Source organism: Nyctereutes procyonoides, unplaced genomic scaffold (assembly GCF_905146905.1).
Source record: "Nyctereutes procyonoides isolate TBG_1078 unplaced genomic scaffold, NYPRO_anot_genome, whole genome shotgun sequence".
NCBI classification, from domain to species: domain Eukaryota; kingdom Metazoa; phylum Chordata; class Mammalia; order Carnivora; family Canidae; genus Nyctereutes; species Nyctereutes procyonoides.
This window is the reverse complement of record NW_026575142.1, coordinates 65,488,838-65,511,155: the sequence shown is the minus strand read 5'-3', so window position 1 is coordinate 65,511,155 and position 22,318 is coordinate 65,488,838. Positions and strand designations below refer to the sequence as shown.

The window sequence follows — 22,318 nt, the reverse complement described above, 5'->3', positions numbered from 1 at the left end:
GTGGCTTTGAATGACACATTAGGCCAGATGGACTTAAAAGATATACACAGAATTTTCCACCCTAAAACAGCAGAATATCTATTCAAGTGTACATACATTCTCCAGGACAGATCACATGGTAGGCCATAAAACAAGTCTATGAAGACTGAAATCCTATCAAGCATCTTTTCCCACCATAACAGTATGAAACTAGAAAGAAATCAATTACAAGAAAACTGGAAGAAACACAAAATACCTTAAAGCTAAACAGTATGTTACTAAGAACCAATGATCAACAAAGAAACAAGAAATCAAAACTACTTGGAGACAAAAATGGAAACACTACAGTTCAAAATCTTTAGGACACAGCAAAGCATTTTTAGGATGTTATTTATTCATGAGAGACACAGAGACAGGCAGACACACACAGGTAGAGGGAGAAGCAGGCTCCCTGCAAGGAGCGTGATGTGGGACTCGATACCAGGACCCCAGGATCACGTCCTGAGCCAAAGGCAGACGGTCAACCACTGAGCCACCCATGCATCCTGCAAAAGCATTTCTAAGAGGGAAATGTATAGTGATACAGGCCTACCTCAAGAAACAACATTTTAAACAATCTAACCTTACATCTAAAGGAACTAGAAACCGAAGTACCAACAAAGCCCACAGTCAGTGGAAGAAAGGAAATAGTAAAGATTAGAGTGGAAATAAATGAAATAGAGACTAAAAAAACAACAGAGAAGATCAATGAGACAAAGAGTTGGTTCTTTGAAAAGATAAACAAAATTGATAAAACTTTAGCCAGACTAATAAAAAAAAACTCAAAATCAGAAATGAAAAATAAGTTAAAACTGACACCATAAAAATACAAAAAAATATAAGCAATTACTACAAAAAACTATATGCCAAGAAACTGGACAACCTAGAAGAAGCAGACTTTCTAAAAACACAATCTTCCAACTGAATCAAGAAGAAATAGAAAATCTAAACAGGCCAATTACTAGTAACAAAATTGGACCAGTGATTTAAAAAACTCCCAACAAAAATCCAGGATCAGATGACTTCACAGGGGAATTCTACCAAATATTTAAAGAAATGTTTATACCTATCCTCAGGCTATCCCAAAAAATAGAAGAGGGAGAAGTTCTCCAAAATCCATTCTATGAGGTCAGCATTATCCTGACACCAACACCAAAGAGACTACCAAAAAAAAAAAAAAAAAAAGTAAACTATAAGCCATTAATTCCTGACGAACATAAATGCAAAAATCCTCGATAAAATATTTTAGTGAACAGAATTCAAAAAAATACATTACAAGATAATTCACTATGATCAAGTCATATTTATTCCAGGGATGTAATGTTTCAATACCTGCAAATCAACTGACATGATATACATTAACAATATGAAGGATAAAAGTCATTTGATCATCTCAGTAGATGCAGGAAAAAGGATGAAAATTGAACATCCATTGATGATAAAAACTCAAAGTGGGCACAGAAGGAACATCCCTCAACAGAATAAAAGACATAAATGACAAACCCAAAGCTAACATCATAATGGTAAAAAGCTGAAAGTTTTCCCCTATGATCAGAAACAAGTATGTCCACTTTCACCACTTATACTTAATATGTACTAGAAGTCCTAGCCATAGCACTCAGACAAAAATAAAAGGCATCTGAATTGGTAAGGAAGAAGTAAAACTGTCAATTTGCAGACGATACTAATTATAGAAAACACTAAAGACTCCACCAAAAAATTATTTAGAATCAAATGAATTCAGTTAAGTTGCAGGATACACAATATTACAGCAGAAAATTAAGAAAACAGTCCTATAAACAACTGTTATCAAAAAGAATAAAATACTGGGGTGCCTGTCTGGCTCAGTCAGAAGAGCATGTGACTCTTGTGAGTTTGAGTCCCACTTTGGGTGTAGAGCTTTCCTAAAAAAAATTAAGGTTAAAAAAAAAAAAAGACACTGATGAAAGAAATTGAGGACAACACAAACAATGGAAAGACTCACAGAAGACTTAATATTGTTAAAACATCCATACTACCCAAAGCAATTTACAGAATTAATGCAATCCTTATCAAAATACTAATGGCATTTTTCACATAACTAGAAAAGAAAAATCCTAAAATTTGAATAGAACCACTTAAGACCCTGAATAACTGAAGCAGTCTTGACATATCACAATCTGAGATTTCAAACTATGCAACAAAGCTGTAATAATTAAAACATGGTACTGGCACAAAAACCAACACCTAGATGAATGGAATAGAACTGAGAGTTCAGGAAAAAACCCCATGTTTATATGGTTAATTAACCTATGACAAAGGAGGCAAGAATACACAATGGAGAAAAGACAGTCTCTTCAATAAATGGTCTTGGGAAAACAGGACCACTTTCTTAAGCCATACACAAAAGTAAACTCAAAATGGGTTAAAGACCTAAATGTAAAAGACCTGAAACCACAAAACTCTTAAAGAAAAACATAGGCCGTGCTGTAATCTCTTGGCCATCAGTCTTGGCAGTATTTTTCTGGAAATGTCTCCTCAGGCAAGAGGAAAAAAAGCAAAAATAAACAACTGGGACTATATCCAATTAAAAAGCTTTTGCACGGTGAGGAAAAGAGTCAAAACACATAAGCAACCTATTGAATGGGAGAAGATATTTGCAACTGACATTTACAAAAAGAAGTTAATATCCAAAATATATATAAAGAACTCCTACAACTAGAAACCAAAAACCCCAAACAATTTAACCTGAATGGACATTTTTCCAAGGATATACAGATGGCCACAGACACATGAAAAGATGCTCAGCATCGCTAATCATCAGGGAAATGCAAATCAAAACCACAATTATATCACTTCACACCTGTCAGAATGGCTAGTATCAAAATTACTGGAGCTAAGTGTTAGGAGAAAACTATTGGTGTGGAGAAAAGGGAACCCTTATGGGCTGCTGATGAGAATGTAAATTGGTACCAACACTATGGAAGACCGTATGGAAATTCCTCCAAAAAAATAAAAATATAACTACCATATGATCTAGCAATTCCATTTGTATGCATTTACCCAAAGAAAACAAAACCATTATTTTGAAAAGATATGCATCCCTACGTTTATAGCAGCTTTATTTATAACACCCAGGATACAGAAGCAACCTAAGTGTCCATCAATAGATGAATGGAGAAAGATGTGGTAGAGATACACAATGGACTATTAATCATAAAAAAGAAAGAAATCTTGCCATTGGCAACACTGATGGACCTAAAGGTTATGGTATGTGAGATAAGTTGATGGAGAAAGACAACATATGCTTTCACTTATATGTGGAATCAGAAACAAATGAACAAAGAAAAACAGACGACAAACTACTGGTTGACAGAGGGGAGGGATATGAAAAGATAGACAAATCAGATGAAAGAGATTAAGAGGTACAAATTTCCAATCTTATTAAAGTAAGTTATAATGAAAAAGTACAGCATAGAGAACATATGCAATAATCTTGTAATAACACCGTACAGTGACAGATGGTATCTACACTTATCACAGTGAGCATTTCGTAATGTATGTAGATCATTGCCAGATCTCTATGTTGTACCCCTGAAACTAACGTTTCAACTATACATCAATTAAAAAAATAAAACAAGGGATCCCTGGGTGGCGCAGCGGTTTGGCGCCTGCCTTTGGCCCAGGGCGCGGTCCTGGAGGCCCGGGATCAAATCCCACGTTGGGCTCCCGGTGCATGGAGCCTGCTTCTCCCTCTGCCTGTGTCTCTGCCTCTCTCTCTCTCTCTCTCTCTCTCTCTCTCTCTCTGTGTGTGTGTGTGTGTGTGACTATCATAAATAAATAAAAATTTTAAAAAAAATTTTTTTAAAAATAAAAAAGGGCTGGGAGCCGGGAGCCGGGGGGGGGGGGGGGGAGGGAGAAAAGAAACTAAAATTTTAACGATGGAGGAAAAAAAACTACAAGGAATTAAACTAACTTGTTTTTCAAAAGAAAATATTATTAGGGACGCCTGGGTAGCTCAGCAGTTGAACATCTGCCTTTGGCTCAGGATGTGATCCTAGGGTCTGGGATTGAGTCCCACTTCCTGCGGGGAGCCTGCTTCTCCCTCTGCTTGTGTCTCTGCTTCTCCCTTCTCCCTCTCTCTCTCATGAATAAATAAATAAAAATCTAAAAAAAAAAAATAAAAAATATCATTAAATAATAGAATAGCATAAAAAGAAAAAGTCATTATAGGTATCCTAACTGAAAGTTGTCATGAAATGGTAAAAAGGGTTCAGGTGGCAGACCGCCAAGGAATTTCACGGGGTTTAGAAGTTGAAAAAATATTTTATATATCTCATTTAGGTAATTATACTTGTCAATACAATTTCACAAATACAGGTTAAACACTTATATTACAAATACATGTAAATGTATGCTTTCCAAGTTAGTGATGCCAGTGAACTTTTTAAGATTGTTCTCTTTTAGAAGATGTCAGTAGATTTTAATGATTTGATGGCAAGTAATTACTGTAGTCTATGGCCAATCTTGTTTTCAAATTAAGATTCCTATGAGGATGCAACCGATACTATGATGCTTTGATTATAGACTTATATTCACAAATTTATTCACACACACCAAGAAAAGGCTGCTTCATTTGAAGGATTTACTTGTCAAGCAAAGTGTGAAAAAAGACATGTGGACAGTTTTAAAAGGTTAATTTAAGCTGAGGTTTTGCAGTCTACAAGAAAATACCATTTATCTCTAAATGTCATAGGGAGGAGGTGGATTAAGGTGGGGGTCAACTTTACTGTTGTCTAAGTACTGGCCTTCACTTACAGTATTGCAAATTCCCTCAATCATAGCTGTATTTTTTAAATATTAGTATATCAAATAAAGCTCACATCTGCCCAGTCCTTTGGTAGATTAAATAATTAAGATCAATATCCCCTACTCATTATTATTTAATGATTCTTGAAGTTTTACCAGTCTTTCCTTATATTTGGCACCTAACATCACGTTCCTGACTTCCTGGGGATAATGGGAGGGTGGTCACAGAGGGTGGTGGTGGTTATGTACGGGGAAGAACATCTAAAAACTGTATGAGGCACTATTTTCACTTAATGTTACAGAGTTATTGAACCAGAAAAAGACCTAAATGCCTTACCAAATCCATTCTCATGTTTTCAGAGATGAATGGGAATCATCCAGGATGGTTGCTATCAGGTTGAGTCTGTGCTGAAAAACAAAATCTTAAAACATCTGGAATTGATTGAAAAATACATACTCAACAGTTCATGTTAATTAATAATGGGTGAAATAGAATTCAAGTTGTTATTTTTATCGAGGTAAATTCTGTTTATATGCTATATCAAAGGAACTACCACGATCTGGTAATGGAATTTTAGAAATACTATGACCTTCCATTGATGTGAAAAGCACTTACAGATCTGCCAATGTTTACAATGGAACCAACAAAACTATACTGTATAGATTACAGAATTATACAAATGACATTATGTATCCTGACAAACTGATTTATTTTACTAGTTAGTGATTTTACTTACTAGGTTTTATCAGACATTACTTGACAATGTTCTGCATGTTCAAATCTTATTTCCATTTTAAGATCTCTGCTCTGCAGATATAAAGACTGGCTGTTTTTTACAGAGTTCTTTTACATTATTACATGCTGAATAATCTAGAACTAAATATTCTATCTAAAAAGGCTGTATATCTCAGGAAAATCAAATGTCTTTGTATTGTTAAGAATGCAAAAAGAAATGAATAAAATTCTTTTAATCAAATTTGAAAATCTGCAGAATTCAATGGATGCAATAAAACCAAGCCATAGGAAAAAAAATAGGAACAATTTAAACAACTGTTATTACATTTGTAAAACATTAAGCTGGGTGAGGAAATGTTGCTCCTAGCAATTAGAGATCCAATAAATTCAGATTCAAGTAACAATATGACAAATCTCTTATACTTGAGTATCTGTCCAGAGTTAAGGATAGTTTGTTAAACTACAGATGCTAATCGGCATTTTTAAAGTGTGCACCATCAAAACCACTGAGGCAAATGTTAAAATTACAGATTCTTAGAGTCAGACCTACTGAATCAAAACTTCCGAGGATAGTCTGGGGAATCTGCATTTTTACAATCCAGGTCTTTAATCTCAAAGTTAAGAACCAATGCTCTGGTTTTCTCATTCTTCAAGTTAGTTTTTTGAATATATACTTTTTAAAATGGAAGTATAGCAATCATACAGAAAGTACAAATTTTCTTTTTTTAAAGTAGGCTCCATGCCCAGCATGGAACCCAATGTGGGGTTGAACTCACAACCCTGAGGATTAGGGCCTGAGCTGCGATAAAGAGTTAAATGCTTAAACAACTGAGCCACCTCAAAAAAAAAAAAAAAAAAAAATCTTAAGTGAACAAGTCGATGAATTATCACGCAGTTAACCCATCCATGTTAGCCACGACCTAGATATAGATAGTAAATTCCACACGCTTCCGAGAAGCTCCCTCAATCTTCTTCCAACAGGCAACCACTTCTAACACCATATAGTTTTGCCTGTTTTTGAATTTTATATAAACTGAATCTTGTAGAATTTACTTTGACTCCTTTTGTACAATAGTTCATCTTTTATTGGTTTGAGATATCTGTAATATGCTGGGTAGTAGGGGAGTTTACAGGATTCTAGAAAGAGGTGGCCTCTCCTCAGGCTGGGTAGGAAACAGTCACATGAAAGTAAACCTTGGTAATGAGATTTGCCTGTCCAGCGTAATCTCTGTTCTTGTGTTGTATGGAGGGCACCTACAAGTTTCTTTATTCTCCCAAGGGGAGACTCAGAAACTCAGAAGGTAGCTGAGTGGGAAGTTGATGAATGGGAAGCAAAAAGGCTTACTTTGAGTCTGCTGGCTGGGGGAGGTGGGCAGCCACAGGTTAAACTGCACCCTGATCAGAACTGCAGAAATGTCAGAGGTCTCCACATTTGTTAGAACCAAGGTGAGGCCAATTTAGTCAAGAACTACTGGGCTCTGACCAAGCTAGGACAAACCTGATGACATATTTTACAAGCTGTTGCCTACTACATAAGAGGCCAGTAGGATACCCAGAGAAGTGGAAGAACTGAAGACACAGTTTTCCCTGATTATGTTATTTAAACCCCCTCCAAACATCTGGATGCCAGATTAAAGAGAAGACAAAGGAGAGAAACAAGAGAATTTTCAAAAGTTTAAGCATTACCTTACAATGTCATAAATTGTATTTCCTTTTCAACTGGCTGAGACTAAAAGTTACTATTTTCCTGACTTCCCATGGGGTGGGAGCTCAAGTGGAAGGAAATGCAAGTTCTGTCAGAAAACTCCCACTTCTTTGCACATCTGAACTGTAAAGAGTAAATCTGTAACCATATAGTTTCCTTCCATCCTCCTCTTGTCATGCTTTAAGATCAGGCTCAAATGCAGCTTCTGATTATGGTACTGCAAATCATGTATGCTCATCATTTTATGATGTTTCAGATTTGAAAGTAAGGAATAAAGTGCTTTATTTTATATACTGACAAAAAATGATTCTGCTCCACACTGCTTTTCAACTAAATAGTAATCAATGTCTTAACTACTACTCAAACCATATCCAGCTAGCTTCTATCTCCACTATTACTCCAATTGCCTTCTCAAAGGATCATCATACTCCAATTACCGAACCAAAAGTTTTCTTTGATTTGTACCCTATTTCTCTGTACCATATGACCAGTACAAAACCACTTTCATCTTCATAAAATTTGCACTACCCTGGTGTTCTTCCTGTTATCATTTTGTACCTTTTATTTATTTTTTTAAGGTAGGCTCCATGCCCAGCATGATGCCAAAGTGGGACTTGAACTCACAATCCTGAAATCAAGGCCTGAGCTGAGATCAAGAGTCAGATGCTTAACTGACTCAGCCACCCAGCCACTCCTATCTTTTTGCTCATTCTTTAAATGTATTTCCCCAAAGATTTTCTTTTGCTCAATACCATCTCCCAGGCCCACCTTGATCATTTCTATGCCAGTAATCATTAGCCTACAAGATCTGAGCTCTAGCTTTAACCTCTCCTAGATTTTGGGCTCTATTTCCAAGTACTACTAGACATTTTCACATGGCTGTTGTACCACCAATCGAATTCAATGCATCTAAAATAAAGTCTTTTCTTCCATAAACCTCTTCTTCATCTTCCCTATCACACTTAATGGCATCACCATCATCTCAGTCATTAAGGATCAAAACTTAGATGTCTTATTAAAGTCAGAGCTGTCTAACTGCAAGGAAAAGAAACGCATTCAAGCCTAAGAAAAGGGGGATTTACTGTAAGGATACAACAGGAAAAAAAAAATCACTGGCACCCAGGACAATGATATGAAGCATAGTGCTGTGCCACCTCAAGAATGGGGACTCCAAGGCCACACCTCTCTCTCACAGAGAATCAGCGGCTTGGTTCTGTGACCTTACTTCATTCCCTTGCTTCGTTCTGTAGATCAGCTTTCTCTACTTATTCATAATTTCTTTTAGACTTTGGCTTGCTTCACTCACTCTGGGCCAGTTCTAAATGATCTTTTCACTTATACATATTCCAAAACCTAAGTCTCTGAATTTCAGAGCTCAAATTCTTGAGAATCTAACCAGTTTGGTCAGGCCTAAGAATTCTTTCTCCCTAGTAAGATGTTCAGTTAAGCTGCAGATCTAAGTATGGAATCATGTGTTACAAATGTAGGCTGTCTGATTCTCTAATCCCCACCCTTCAGCAGTCAGTTGTGCTTGGGTGTGAGAGATCACGGGTTACCAACCTGGTTATCCAATCCTACTCCTTTAGCACAGGTTAAGGATTGAGGGCTATTTCATGTAAGATGTGTCAGGCATAGTGCTGGACATGTCTTTGACTCCTACCTCCTCCCTGTTTCATACTTTCTTCATTCAGCCTGTCTCAGCTAGCTTTGTGCACATTCCTTCCCATCATCCATCTTCTGTTTGTCTCCCTGGGTAGACAATGGGCCCTGTTTCTGTCCATTCAGCTCTTGTTGACTGCTCCGTTATTTCCTTCCTTGCCTTCCTCTGAAACACTTGACACTCTGTCTTGTTTTACTGCCATTATGTTCAGGCTTGTCTTTCCTATTTGACTTAAGGGTGGTGTTTACCTTATCTTTGCAGGTTTATGTATCTTAATTTCAATAATTTTCCAGCATTTGAAATACTGGCTAAACATTTTAATGCAAATACCTGTTTACATCCATGATGTTTACTTTGAAACTAAATACCCTATTTCTGGATGGTTATTATGTCTACCTGATAATTACCTAATTCCTTAAGCAAATACACCAAATCTCTCTTGAATAAATGGTGGCACGGGTTGCAGAGAACAAGAGAGTAACCATACCACTGTTTCAAGAAATTAATGCTCCATTAACTAAAACTCCATACTGTTCATAAATAATGAGTAAAAATATAGAATTTACAGAGATTGCATTAAAATACAATTTCTTTTTACTTGGTGCTATTTCTAGGGAAATTCTAAAGACTTAAAATCTGAGTATAAGATGAAAAAGTTATGAAAAAAATGAAGGGCTTCATTTTTAAATGCTTCCCCAAAAAACAAGAAACATTTAAGATAGTTCTCAATGTCTGGTTATATTAAAATCACCTGTGGAGCTTTTCCAGCATATATGTCCCAGAGACTGGACTATTCAGTAGGCCTAAGGTGGGGTGGGGTTTGGATAGTGTTATTTTTTTAAATGTTTCTGATATCCATCAAATGTTACAACTATTGTCCTAGGATATTTTAAAAAACAAGAACATGTAGATTGTCTTTATACATGTACATTTCAACTACTCTCATTTGTATAATTTCTGCAGAATTGAAATATACAGAAGTGATAAACTGCTTTTGCAAGAGAACTGATTGAACTTTTTCTTTAAAAAATTTTTTCTAAAATATGTCTATCAAAATCATCCTATGAAATTAAACATAAAACAAATACCATTTAAAAACAGCAAAAAATCATTTATATATAATCTATGGTTTCTTTTCAAAAACTCTAAAATCTAACAATACAGTAGAAATAATCTAATACATACAAAATTATTTTAGAAAATAATTTCTCAGTAAGATCTTCAACATCCTAAACAGACTTTCAAAAATTTAGTCATATTTAATTAAGAATAGACTTTTCCGAAAACTGCATTTAACAAATATATTTTAAAAAAGACTTAATTAAAATGATAAATATGAGTGTTAGGATGATACCAGATACAACTAAAATATATGATTTATTATGATAAGGAATAGTATAGAATAGTATAGAATTTTGAGAAGGATGACAAGTTTGCAACCTCAGCCTTCAAGATTTCTTACATGTCACTCTGGAAGAGCATCAAGCCATGTCAACTTAAAATAAAATTATTTTAGCTATCAAGAACAGATACTGTGATGAAGAAAAAGCACAGTAAATCAACCTTAGCCATTCCAATCCAATAATATTAAAAATAATAAATTTGAAGGCTAATCTATGCAAAATGCTAATTACCATATTAGTTGCAATTTGGTGACTACTGCTCTCATAAAATTTTGACATCACTGTATCAGTTTTTGAAGTTTTATTCAATAGATGCTTGGATTAATGAAAATATAAATTAAATATAACCTCTTCATTTCAGCAGACTTCTTAAAGAGGCTGAGTTTTTTAATTTTCCTTAATTTCTTCACATCCCAATAAACTCCTATTGAATTTAAGCCAGAAGAGATTAGTTGAACATTTTAGGACTTTGTAAATTGTATTTAAACCAGTGTATTAATACACACGCATAATTAGATTTCTTAAATAAATACGAAGCTTGATGTCTACTATATAAAGGCAATAGAGTTCAAAGTCTATTCAGTTAAGTCAGTCCCACTGGTGGCAAATGCTATGGTGAGAATGCTGAGTGTGCTGGGAAATGGTGACAATCTCTACAAGAATTCAGGAGTTTTACTACGTCCTCTCTTAGCTGGTTCCTCTGACTAGGACGCCAGAGAAAATACAATTAAAGAAATCAATACCCAAAAAACCCACTTTAAGTTTATTATAAGTGTAGTTTAAAGCCAGAAAACATATAAGCCACAGCTAACGCATAGCAGAAATATGAAATAATGTCACCATGGTGTTTATCAGCAGTATAGGAATTGACTCTGTGGAACTGAGAATTTAATGCTGAAAGATTAGGCGGTAAAAAAATCAATTATGTGGCAAAAGTGGGATGGGGAAGACTGGTAGTAAATATTCAAATGATACTCAATTTTCTACATTCAGCAGGAAGGAAGCAGACTACTGTGAAACTATGACAATAGCCAAATGTTGTGGTTTAATTTTTAAAATTTTAAAACTCAAAACCTATAGAAAACTTAAATATAAAATATTTAATAAACTGGCTTTCTGATACCTCAAATGTTCATTTACAACTGAAGCTAATTTCTTAACTCTTTACATAATTATAATGTGTCAATTCAGAGGCCAAATGATTTAGAGTATGCATTAAGTTTATATTTAAAAAAATTTTTTAGAACTTAGTATTTTAAAAAGAGTGTAACAGGTATAAGAGAGGCTTATCAAAAATTTTCAAAACTCTGTATATTTTCCTCATCTCCAGTAATCTAGAAACCTATTAAAACATAACTTGAATCAAATTTTGAAATTGTCTTTTAACAAGTTAAAAACATCAATGATCTATTTAAAACTCATATTGCAAATATAGTCTCAGATAACTCAAAAGTACGGACTCTTGCTATTCTCCAGAATACTGAATTCTAAATGAACAAAAATGTATAATATACAGTTTTCTAGGTTTTAAGAAAAACACTTTTTTCAGTAGAAAAGTTACCTCCAATGGAATATATTAAATAGCACAATTCTTATCAGTACCGAAATTCTCTTAAGAAGAAATATGAAAACTTACATTTCCCTCATAGTTTATGTATTGGCCTAAGGGGCTCAGTAACAGCAACACTCTTGGCTGATACTATCATCGATTTTGCTTAAATTTTGAGGGGGACAAAACTAAAAAAATCCCACAGGTCAAACCCGACTCATATAAACGGAAAGATTCCACTTCAATAAATGAAAGGCAATTCAAAATGCAAAATAAAAATGAATTAAGGCAGCTCTAAAAGAAAATAAAACTTACTCATCCAAAATAGTGCTACTACAGTATAATTCACTTCTTAACATGTTATGTTTATAATCTAGATATAAAAGCCAAAAATCAAAACAAGCATTGCAGTTACGATGCAGCATTAGGTGTTTACTTCAGTGAATGAAAAATAATGTTCACAACTCAAATGAATGGTAATTTAATATAATATATGCACCTTACCAGAGAGTTTATGTTTACTACCAGAGATGTCTTAGCAATTCCATATTCCTCATAAAGTCAGTATAATTGCTGTAAAAAAATCAACTGTGGTTCTGAATACCCATTCACAGTTGACCTCAACAACGTATCTGATGTAGGAGACTGATTATCTGTGACAGGCAGAAGGATGTGGTGGTCCTCAGTTCCAAGTGGAAGAGACAGTGGTAAAGTCATATCAGAAGGTTTCACATCCAATGTTTCTGATAAAGGACTTTTTTGTATGGAATCTTGTTCACTCAAGGGATGATCCTCTATACCAGAATCTAGAATTTTATCTGCACCTGAAATAGAAAGGGAAAGTATGCTATCTTTGAAAACAAAACAAAAACCCTTAGATAGACTAAATCTGCTCACTATTCCCAGAACTTGAATTCCATGCTCCACACCTTTTACTCGTGCTGTTTCTCTTGCGCTGATTTACCTGCATTACCTATTCAAATTCAGTACAGACCTCAAGCCTAGGTTCAAGCACCAACCTGAACTGAAAATGGACTTAATTGTTCTAGAGTAACATTTCTATTTTATCGTTCACTTGTCAATTTTTCATGCGTCATCTTGTGACATCTCTCTTATTGCTACTGAACATTCTACTTCAGATGCCCTGAATTCTCAACCAGACTATAAATTCCTTAAGGGTAAATGTCAAGTTATGCTTCTCTAATTCCTTCAAAGTACTTAATAATAGTGCTACACACATAAATTTGTTCACTGATGTATTAATAAGTAATTCATGCTATTCTCTGAGTTCAAGTTCAGGGGCACTTTTGTATATTTTCAGAAGTGAGAAATTCTGCTCTATGTAAGGGAGTGATTATCACACTGACTATGATACACTTGTGCCTTCAAAGTTCCCATGAGCTTTACCATGCTCCTGTCACTCCAAGGTATTTACATGATTTCAATCTCCTTGTCTTTATTAGACAAAACTGCATTTTTACTTCTATAAAATTATAATTCTCTCTGTTCTTGCCAAACCACTCTTCAGTTCAACTAGCCAAGAATATAACCTGCACTTCTTGTCCCAATGACTCTCTTTACAATGTTCTCTTTGCCTGGGACAAACCTTCCTTTTCCTATCTCTATCCTTTGAACTCTTTCCTTTCAGTTCCCTAGAATTAAGCCTTTCCAATATTCACCTCAGAAGGATTTAATCTCTTCCTTCACACTTTTGTATCTCCATTATACCTTACATTTTTCTTATAATCACAGTTATTTAGATTTCTGGTCTCCCACACCAGATTGTACACTCTTTGAGGACTAAGACTGTGCCTTGTTCAACTTTGTTTATCTTGCAGTTATGTGTATTTTGGAGGTAGAGGCATTTAATGTTTGCTGAACTAACACTGCAGTTTTCAGATGTTACTGACTTAATCCTTATGATGTTTCAGTTTACTATTAGACTTGTTAACATCTCTATTCTCTGAAGAAGCCTAGTGTTTTGTTTCTAATTGTGACACAGTACAACTTTTTCAAGGATTCATTTTAAGCAACAGATTTAAAATTTTGTAGTCTGGCTTTCCATTTTTATGTACCAATCTGGGACTACTCATTACCCTATTTCCTCTTCAATGTTTCTGGATTAGGGTTCATAATGCCTTCTTCTTCACAAAACTATAATAATTAAAAAAAAAAAAAAGAAAGAAAACCAAAACTATAGTAATTCCTAGGTAACTCAGACTCTAATATGAAGAATAATGATACGTATTTTTTAATATTGTTTCATTCTTGAACTTCATAAATCAGCTTTTTAACAGAGGAAATATTTCAAGTACTGTTTATTAGAAGGTCAATATGGAAAGATATTCTTAGTGACTTATTTACAAGTTATAAAGCTTCCTAATAAATATATATTTAGCTTCCAAAAACATACATCTAATTTCAGCTGTTATACTGTGCATCTCAACATTTTAGGAATAGCACCAATAGGAGAGCACCAAATTTTTATAAAACACAAACATTTACCGGAATGGACTTTTGTTTTGTGCTTCTTTAAATTTTTAATATCTGTGTAAGAATTTCCACACAATTCGCAGATAAATGGCCTTTCTCCTGAAAAGCAAGTTAAAAAGTTTAAACTGAATATTTTAGAAGCTGCTAAGACAAAAATATCAGTGTCTATGAACACAATGCAGACATTTACTATACTGTTTAAATTTAGTTTCAAAGGACCTTTTTAATCACTTGGTTATAATATAGTGAAATGAAACTATACACATTAGGCACTTCTTTATACAAAGCATCTCCATTTCTGGGAAAATTGAGCATTTTCATTAACAGAAATTTAACTTACTCTTTTATTTCTATTAGATATTTAGTAAGTGTCAGTTATATGCCAGACCCTAAGAGGAACAGGGTAAGGGGGAAAAAATGTGTAATGACAGTTTCTGCTTTCTGGTAGCTTACAAATTAGAAAAATAGGGACAATAAAATGCTACAAAATTATAATTCCTTTGAAATAAGAGCTGTTCAATGCTTTATAAACTAAGGAGCATGAGAACATAGACTATTAAATATCTACCAGGTGCTCATACTATTCTAAATAGGAAGTATAAGGAATAATTTTAAAAATGAAAATAGTACATTTTCAAAATGGCATTTTCCTTCGTTTTAATTTATTTGTTCCATATTTTTTTCATACTACACAATACTATTACAAAAAACATGGCAATACTAAAATTCTGGAAATATGCTTACTGAACTGAACATTACTTGATGAGAATAATCTGATATTATCTTGGTATTATCTATATTATCTATTCCTTTTCATTTCTTGATACACTTGTGTAACTGAATCCAAACCATTTAAAAACTATTATTATCTATTAGAAAATCTATACAATTCTAGACCAAATTTAATTAATACCACTCCAAGTAACTAAAAAAGCCAAAACAAATAAAAACTTGATATTTATACATTAAAATATTGCGACAGGTAGAGTATGACTAGATACCACATAGTCGATAATGGTTTAAAGTCAAGGCTTACATAAAAAGAAATTAGAGAGAACAAAAAATAATACGTTCTCCCTAAACACAGACCTGTATGGGATCGAAAGTGTTTGTTGAGCTCTCCTGAGGAAATAAAACTTTTCCCACAAATACCACATATGTATGGTTTTTCACCTAGATGGAAAATAAAAGATAGCGAAGTGGTGTACTATACCAATATAATATTTATCAATTACAATAATCTAAAGTAACCTGTTCTAAAATTTATTTAAATTAAAACCTCTTTCAATATTGTATTTTAGAGGTATCTTCAGTGTGATCTGACTTAGATGAATATTAATTATTTTACACTGTTCATGTAACCTGATCCCTTTCATAGAATAAAACTTTATTTCTGCAAATATCCTCCAGTAGACTAGAGTTGGGCAAGAAGTTCAATTTTTATATGATTACAAACAAGATTAAAAACTCATCAATCCATTACTTTAATTCTTCCTATCTTAACCATATTATTAAGAGAAATAATATTATTTTGGAAAGACCTATTTTAAAAAGTACCCTATCAAACTGAAAGTCTTTGAGTATAATTTGCTTCAAAACTGATACTCTGCATTCGAAGTATCCATTAAATTTACCAATCTTAGAATGTCTGCGTAGGACAAGTCCTAAGAAGTCATAAGAATCAATGTTACACCTAAACCCACCCCCCGCACCCTGTGATTTCACTCTTGTTTTATTCAAGAGAAGTAAAACAAGAGGCTAAGGATTTTTCTAAGGTCATAAAATAATGTCTCAAGTTTATATATTGTCAAAATTATCTGATTCTACTATACATAAAAGATAGATGATAAAAAATTCTACCCACTATTATTATCTAGAAAATGTCTGCTTTTAAATCTAATATTTATGTGAAAACCGCAAACACAAAAAGCTTCAACAAGCACAAACACAACAGATATACAACACAAAGTCTGTAATCTATTTTCTTGAAGGGTTCAATTTCCCTTTTTCTTTCTTTTATTTACAACTTTCCTTATTTTAAACATCTCTGTCAAAATCTTACCTGTATGTTTTCGAGAATGAGTGATAAGAGAACTAGAGACAGCAAAAGCCTTCCCACAAGTATCACACACATAAGGCTTTTCTCCAGTATGCCTACGAACATGATAGGTCAATGTGCTGGCTTGAGCAAATCTCTGTCCACACCTATCACAGACATATGGCTTCTCTCCACTATGCTTCCTATTCATAAATAAATATAAAGTACATGCTGGTAAGTAGAACAATTTGGGTCCAACCTATATAATAAGCATTTTTCATACAATTTTCACACAGTATTTTACTTCATCTTAACAGTCCAAAAACGTGTATTTAAAATCAACAGTTTCAATGTATACTGTCAAAAATAAATGTTTTGGTTATTATCTGTTCGAAGATCAGTTAAAAACATTTTACCATCATCTTTATATGGTTGTCAAGTGTGCCCCTAATACCACAGGCAATTATTTTCACTTGTCCATTTACTCACTCTTCAAAACTCTTTCCTTAAACCTCCAGCACTTCCTCACCCATCCTCATCCTTAGTGGATGGCCTTGCTTCCTGTTTTACTGAGAAAAATTTAAGCAATCAGAAGAAAATTTCCACCATCCAAACTCTCTGCCTATGGCCATCTGCATCTATGTATTTGCTGTCCTTCTGGTTAACTCTAACATGAGGGTGACAGTTCATCTAAATCCAACTACTACCATTTGCATAATTAAGATACTATCCCCCTTGCTTTTTTTTTTTTTTTTTTTTAAGATTTTATTTATTTATTCATGATAGTCACACAGAGAGAGACACAGGCAGAGGGAGAAGCAGGCTCCATGCACCGGGAGCCCGACGTGGGACTCGATCCCGGGTCTCCAGGATCGCGCCCTGGGCCAAAGGCAGGCGCCAAACCGCTGCGCCACCCAGGGATCCCATCCCCCTTGCTTAATGATATCATTCCTGTAATTTCCTCCACCATTCAGTTTTCCCATCTCATTGTACTGCAGCATACAAATATATTAATGTCTTCAATCTTAAAAAAAAGACCCTAGACCTCTTGCTCCTCCGTTTCTCTGCTCCCCTTTATCAAAAATTTGAATCTCCAACTGTTCTACCTTCATTTCTTCTTTACCAATCTCTTCTCTACTAGGTTCTGCTAACATTGCTTGTCAAGAGCACTGCTGACCTCTCACTCTACTAAATCCAATAGTTAATTCTCAATCGTCACCTCCCTATCATCAGAATTTGACATAGCTGATTGCTCCTTCCTGCAATAATTTCCTTCTCTTGGATTCCAGGGCAGTCTAAGGTTTTCCTCCGATACTGGTTGCTCCTTCCTAGTCACCTCTGAGTGCCTCATGATTCAGTCCTTTGATCTCTTTTCTATCCACATTCATTCTCTGGGTGACCTCATTCAGTGTTATAAGCCTTAAATACTATCTATATGCTGAAGACTCCCACATTTCTATCTTCAGCTCAAACCAGTCCCCTGAACTACAGACTTACATAACCAATGTACAACTCCATTCAGATGTCGAAGAGTCGCCACAAGTTTACTATGTTCAGATGTCTACTCTGAATGCCTGTACTCTCTCTTCAACTGCTCTACCCACAAATCTCCATTTCAGTTAATAGTAATTTCATCTTCTCAAGTGCAGGCTGTAAGCCTCAGAACCATCTTTGATCCCACTCTTCTTTGCTTCTTTCATACCCTACATCCAATCTGCAGCAAATTTTGTTGTTCTACCTTTAAAAATATGTCCAGAATCTGACAACTTCTTATCTTTACCACTGTTACCACTTTGGCCTAAATCATTACCACTCTCACTTGAGTTTTACCTATAGCTTCCTAACCGGTAGCTTTGCTTCATGTCACCACCTCTGATAACTAGATTGCTAATTTGAACGTTAGATAATGTTTCTACATCTACACCTCTTTCCGTATAGCTGGACATCTGGCTCTGTGGGGTGGCTTTTAGGCCACAGTACTGCATTAGGTTCTCTATATGCATATTTAATGAGAAGCATTCCTATGTAAAAATGTGTGTGTATGGTTGTATGCATACATTCCTATTGTGAACCTGTACATGGCAAAGAAGTAGTTTGGAAACTTGTAAAAGCACAACCATTAAAGAAAATAGTGTTCCATTATTAAACTTGATGTAGCCTAAATATTATGTTTAGTTTATAAGAGGTTCTTTCTATTTTCTATGGCAAAGACTTTGACACTTGAAATATAGAAGCAATACTTGATTTATTTTTGTAAGTATTTAGGATATTATTTTAAATAAATGATTGTCTAATAACAATATATTAGTTGTGAGAGGTTTTAAATAAACTTTCTGATTTCTGTGTCTGAAAAAAAAAAACTTACAATCTTACACTTTTTCCTCTAATACAGCAGCCAGAGTCATCCCCTTAAAATGCAAGCAAGATCACATCACCTACTTCCCAATCGCGAGAGTAAAAGCTTTAGGCCTATAAAACCTTATACCATCTATAAGTCTTATCGCCATTCTGATCTCATTTCTCTCCCTTATCATCCCTCTCTAGTCACCATGGCTTCCTTCTGGTTCCTCGACCATTCTAAGAAAATTTAATGATGGAGCCACAATTAGAACTCTACTATCCTGAGTGCTAATAAAGTAGTCTATTCAAAAGACTGTGGTGGACAACAGACTCAAAGATCAAACAACTTATTTTTTTGTTTTTTACCTTGCATGAATCTTGAGATTGCTAGAAGTTGCAAATTGTAAATTGCATACATCACATTTATAGGGTTTTTCCTCACCATGATGCATACGACTATGGAAGACCAGCTGGCATTTCTGAGCAAATCCTTTATCACACAATTCACATTTGTATGGCTTCTCACCTAAAAGAACAAGCAAATACAATTTATATTTAAAAGGAGATCTTGTTTTAGTTGCTTGAGCCACATAAGCTTTCAAGAGTTTATCAACAGTACTATTCTCAGTATTCAAAAATGTTAACTGCTAGAAATAAAGAGGCAAATAGGATTTTCTCCAGATTGTCTACTGAAAACAATGGTAGAATTAAATCAGAGTTTCTCAACTCATAATAGTGAAAGGTGATCAATGAGAGAAATACATACTGCATCTTATCAAGTAAAATCTAAGTGTACCAACAAAGGTAAACGTAGAGGCTGAGGAATGAAAGTATGTGTAATTCTAAAGAAACACATTCAGAAGTTGACAAATTCTGGGCAGCAGGAGGTGAGATGTGTTGACAAAGTCTGAGAGTTGTCCTGAGTTATAACTACTTTTTTTCAGTTCTCTTAATCTTTGTCTCTGTTAAATACTTAGCAAGCTAGAATCAAGTTTATGTTTAACTATGAGGGGAAAATGGTAGAAAGACCTCATACATTAGGACCCCAGGGTTATCAGCAGCAATAAAACAAATAGCCATTAAATACTTGGTCACAATTACAAAGAAATTTTCAATACTCTAACATGCTAAATACTTTGTGAATGCAAGTATATACCAAATGTTGGTCACAAAGTCAACACTGCATATTAATTTATTCTGTACAAAAATATTGTTTCAGCCACAGCATATAAACATATTTGTGTATCTCCCACAAACCAGTCTTACCTGTATGAGTTCTTACATGCGTTTTCAGCTGGTTACACTGGGTAAATGCCTTTCCACACAAGTGGCAGACATAAGGTTTAACTCCTTTATGTATTCTCATGTGCCTTCTCAAACTGCTGGCTTCCGAAAACACTTTCCCACACGTGTTACACATTGGCTTGGCCTTGGAATACCTCTGATCCAGCTCCTCCCCAGAGCTCTCCAGCTCATAAGAATTCTTGACACTGGCTATGTTGGACATAGAGTGTTCTTTCAGAGCACAGTTTGGCTGTGATTTTCCACGTTTCCGTTTCACTGTAACAGTTTGCACAATATCTTGTGCTGGAAAAGTGTTTTCCACGACTGATGTCAACTCGAGTTCTGAATTATCATTTCTTTGTGCAACTTGTTCTATTACAGGTGTGGATAATTTATTTGCATCTAAAAATAACTCAACAGATGCATTCTCTAAAATGTCACTGGGATATTGCACTGTTTTATTCTGTCCTGTTTTCTGGGAGCTGAAGGCCTTCTTCTTCTTTTTATTTTGAGAGGACTTCTTTGCTAAAGTCCCTTGTTTAGGATTTGCCTGAACTAAATCTGTAGACACTTCTGATTTTTCCCGACTGTTATAATCCCGTAGAGTAAGGAGACAAGTCTGTTGATTCAATTCAATGTTTCCAGTAATACTAGATATCTCTGTAGAAGAGGGATTAGCAATAAAAGCAAAATCTTCCATCTTTATTTTACACTTAGTGACCACCTCTTCCACTTTGAGATAGTCAGCGGCCTGATGAATTTCTTTAACATTCCAACTGTAAGGAAACAAGGCTAAATGACAATATTCTGAGCAAAGAAAAACTTTGTGAAACAGAGCTGTACATATATTTCAATGTCTTTTCAAAACCTAATGAAGCAGAATGATGAAAACCACATAACTAAAAGAACAGATTTACAAAAATGCATTTACTCATTCAGAAGTACTCATTCAGAATATGTGTAGGGAAAAATCTCCGTTTTGCAGAACTTGAAAAGAATAGTTACATACTACATATGTACTACTACGGGAAAATAAAATGTTAAAATTACTGCATGTCTTAAAAAACACTTGAAACACAAAAGTAGCTGTTGGCAACTTGCTGACTTCTCTCATTCATCCTGAGACCTATTCAGATAGCAAGCACCTTTTCTGGACTGGCAACAGCAAGTTGCTCTGCTCCCCTGTGAGGGACTTTAACTGTGCTTCTCAAACTTTCCCACACACGTGAGTCACTCAGATGTCTTGTTAAATGTAGATTCAGATCCTGTGGTAAGGCCTGTGGTGGGACCAAAGTGTCGGCATTTCTAACACACTTGCTGGTGATGCCAATGCTGCTGCTTTGTTGATTATACTTGGAAAGAACAAGGATTTAGAATACACTAATCTCTAAAAACTGTCCAATGTGTGTGTGAGAGAGATACTCAACCCTCAGTAATTGGAGAGTCTGTCATTATTAGAATTACATAGAAAGACTTCAGTTCACACTGTTCAATGTTCCAGTCAAAATTTACTGGTCATCTACTGTGTGTGGTACACTAAGAGGGATATTAAGAAATATCAAATAGTCCCTGCCCCCAGAAGTTTACAATGTAGTGAAAAATTGATTACTCTAGCACTGGCTCTGGCATTACTAGGTGAATTAATCAGGGTAAGTCAGAACCTCTGGGCACTTTAATTTTTCTTAGCTATAAAATCTGAGAGTTGAGTTGGTATTAATACAAAAATAGGACACTTTTAGTTGTCTGAGGACAGATATACATGCACACAAACATACCCTTCAAGTAACCTTCCTACTTGCCATTTCCCCCGAATAATATTAAACTCTTCAGGAAGAAACTTTTCTTTTTACCCTCTTCATTATATATATGAGCCAGAAAATGGTTTTAATCATGGCTGATAATATGTAGTGCTATTAATACATCTTTTTTTATTAAAAAAAAAAAAGTAAAATTTGAAATGAAATAAAAAATTAACTAGTGTCACGAACCACTCAGGTCTTTGAATGTATACTCCAGTATCTATAGATCTCTATCCATTTTCTCATCATCTAATGAAAGCTTCTTTACTTCAAGTGCCACCTGTATGTTTCCTCTTTTTTAATTTAACATCACACTGGCTTTTAAAAAACTGCCTTTCTTTCTATACACAATCATTTCTCAGCTCGTTATAGATTAAATAGGTTTATAGGCCAGTTTGAAAACCTAATCATAAGTATACAAGTATAGGGAATATTTTATTCTCTGGGAAAATATACCTGAAGTTCCTAAACATATTATAAAAAAACTTTTGGAATATTATCTATT

General features: G+C 34.7%; 1 protein-coding gene across 4 annotated transcripts in view; it reads right to left on the bottom strand.

Annotated features, from left to right (window-relative positions):
- Positions 1 to 22,318, bottom strand: part of MYNN (myoneurin) — a 35,107-nt gene that overhangs the window by 7,882 nt on the left and 4,907 nt on the right. The window contains exons 3-9 of one of the 4 annotated variants that reach the window (XR_008662119.1): positions 19,997 to 20,790; positions 19,097 to 19,256; positions 16,415 to 16,593; positions 15,442 to 15,525; positions 14,365 to 14,451; positions 12,364 to 12,683; positions 5,144 to 5,214 (exon numbers count right to left, since the gene is read on the bottom strand). Coding sequence is in view for 2 of the 4 variants with exons in the window: in XM_055307704.1 (XP_055163679.1) it covers positions 12,421 to 12,683; positions 14,365 to 14,451; positions 15,442 to 15,525; positions 16,415 to 16,593; positions 19,097 to 19,256; positions 19,997 to 20,790 (1,567 nt within the window). In the remaining 2 variants the exon portion in view is untranslated. Of the gene's footprint in view, positions 1 to 5,143; positions 5,215 to 11,050; positions 12,684 to 14,364; positions 14,452 to 15,441; positions 15,526 to 16,414; positions 16,594 to 19,096; positions 19,257 to 19,996; positions 20,791 to 22,318 lie in introns of those variants that run through there. The other 3 variants (XR_008662120.1, XM_055307704.1, XM_055307706.1) reach the window with 3 other exon arrangements.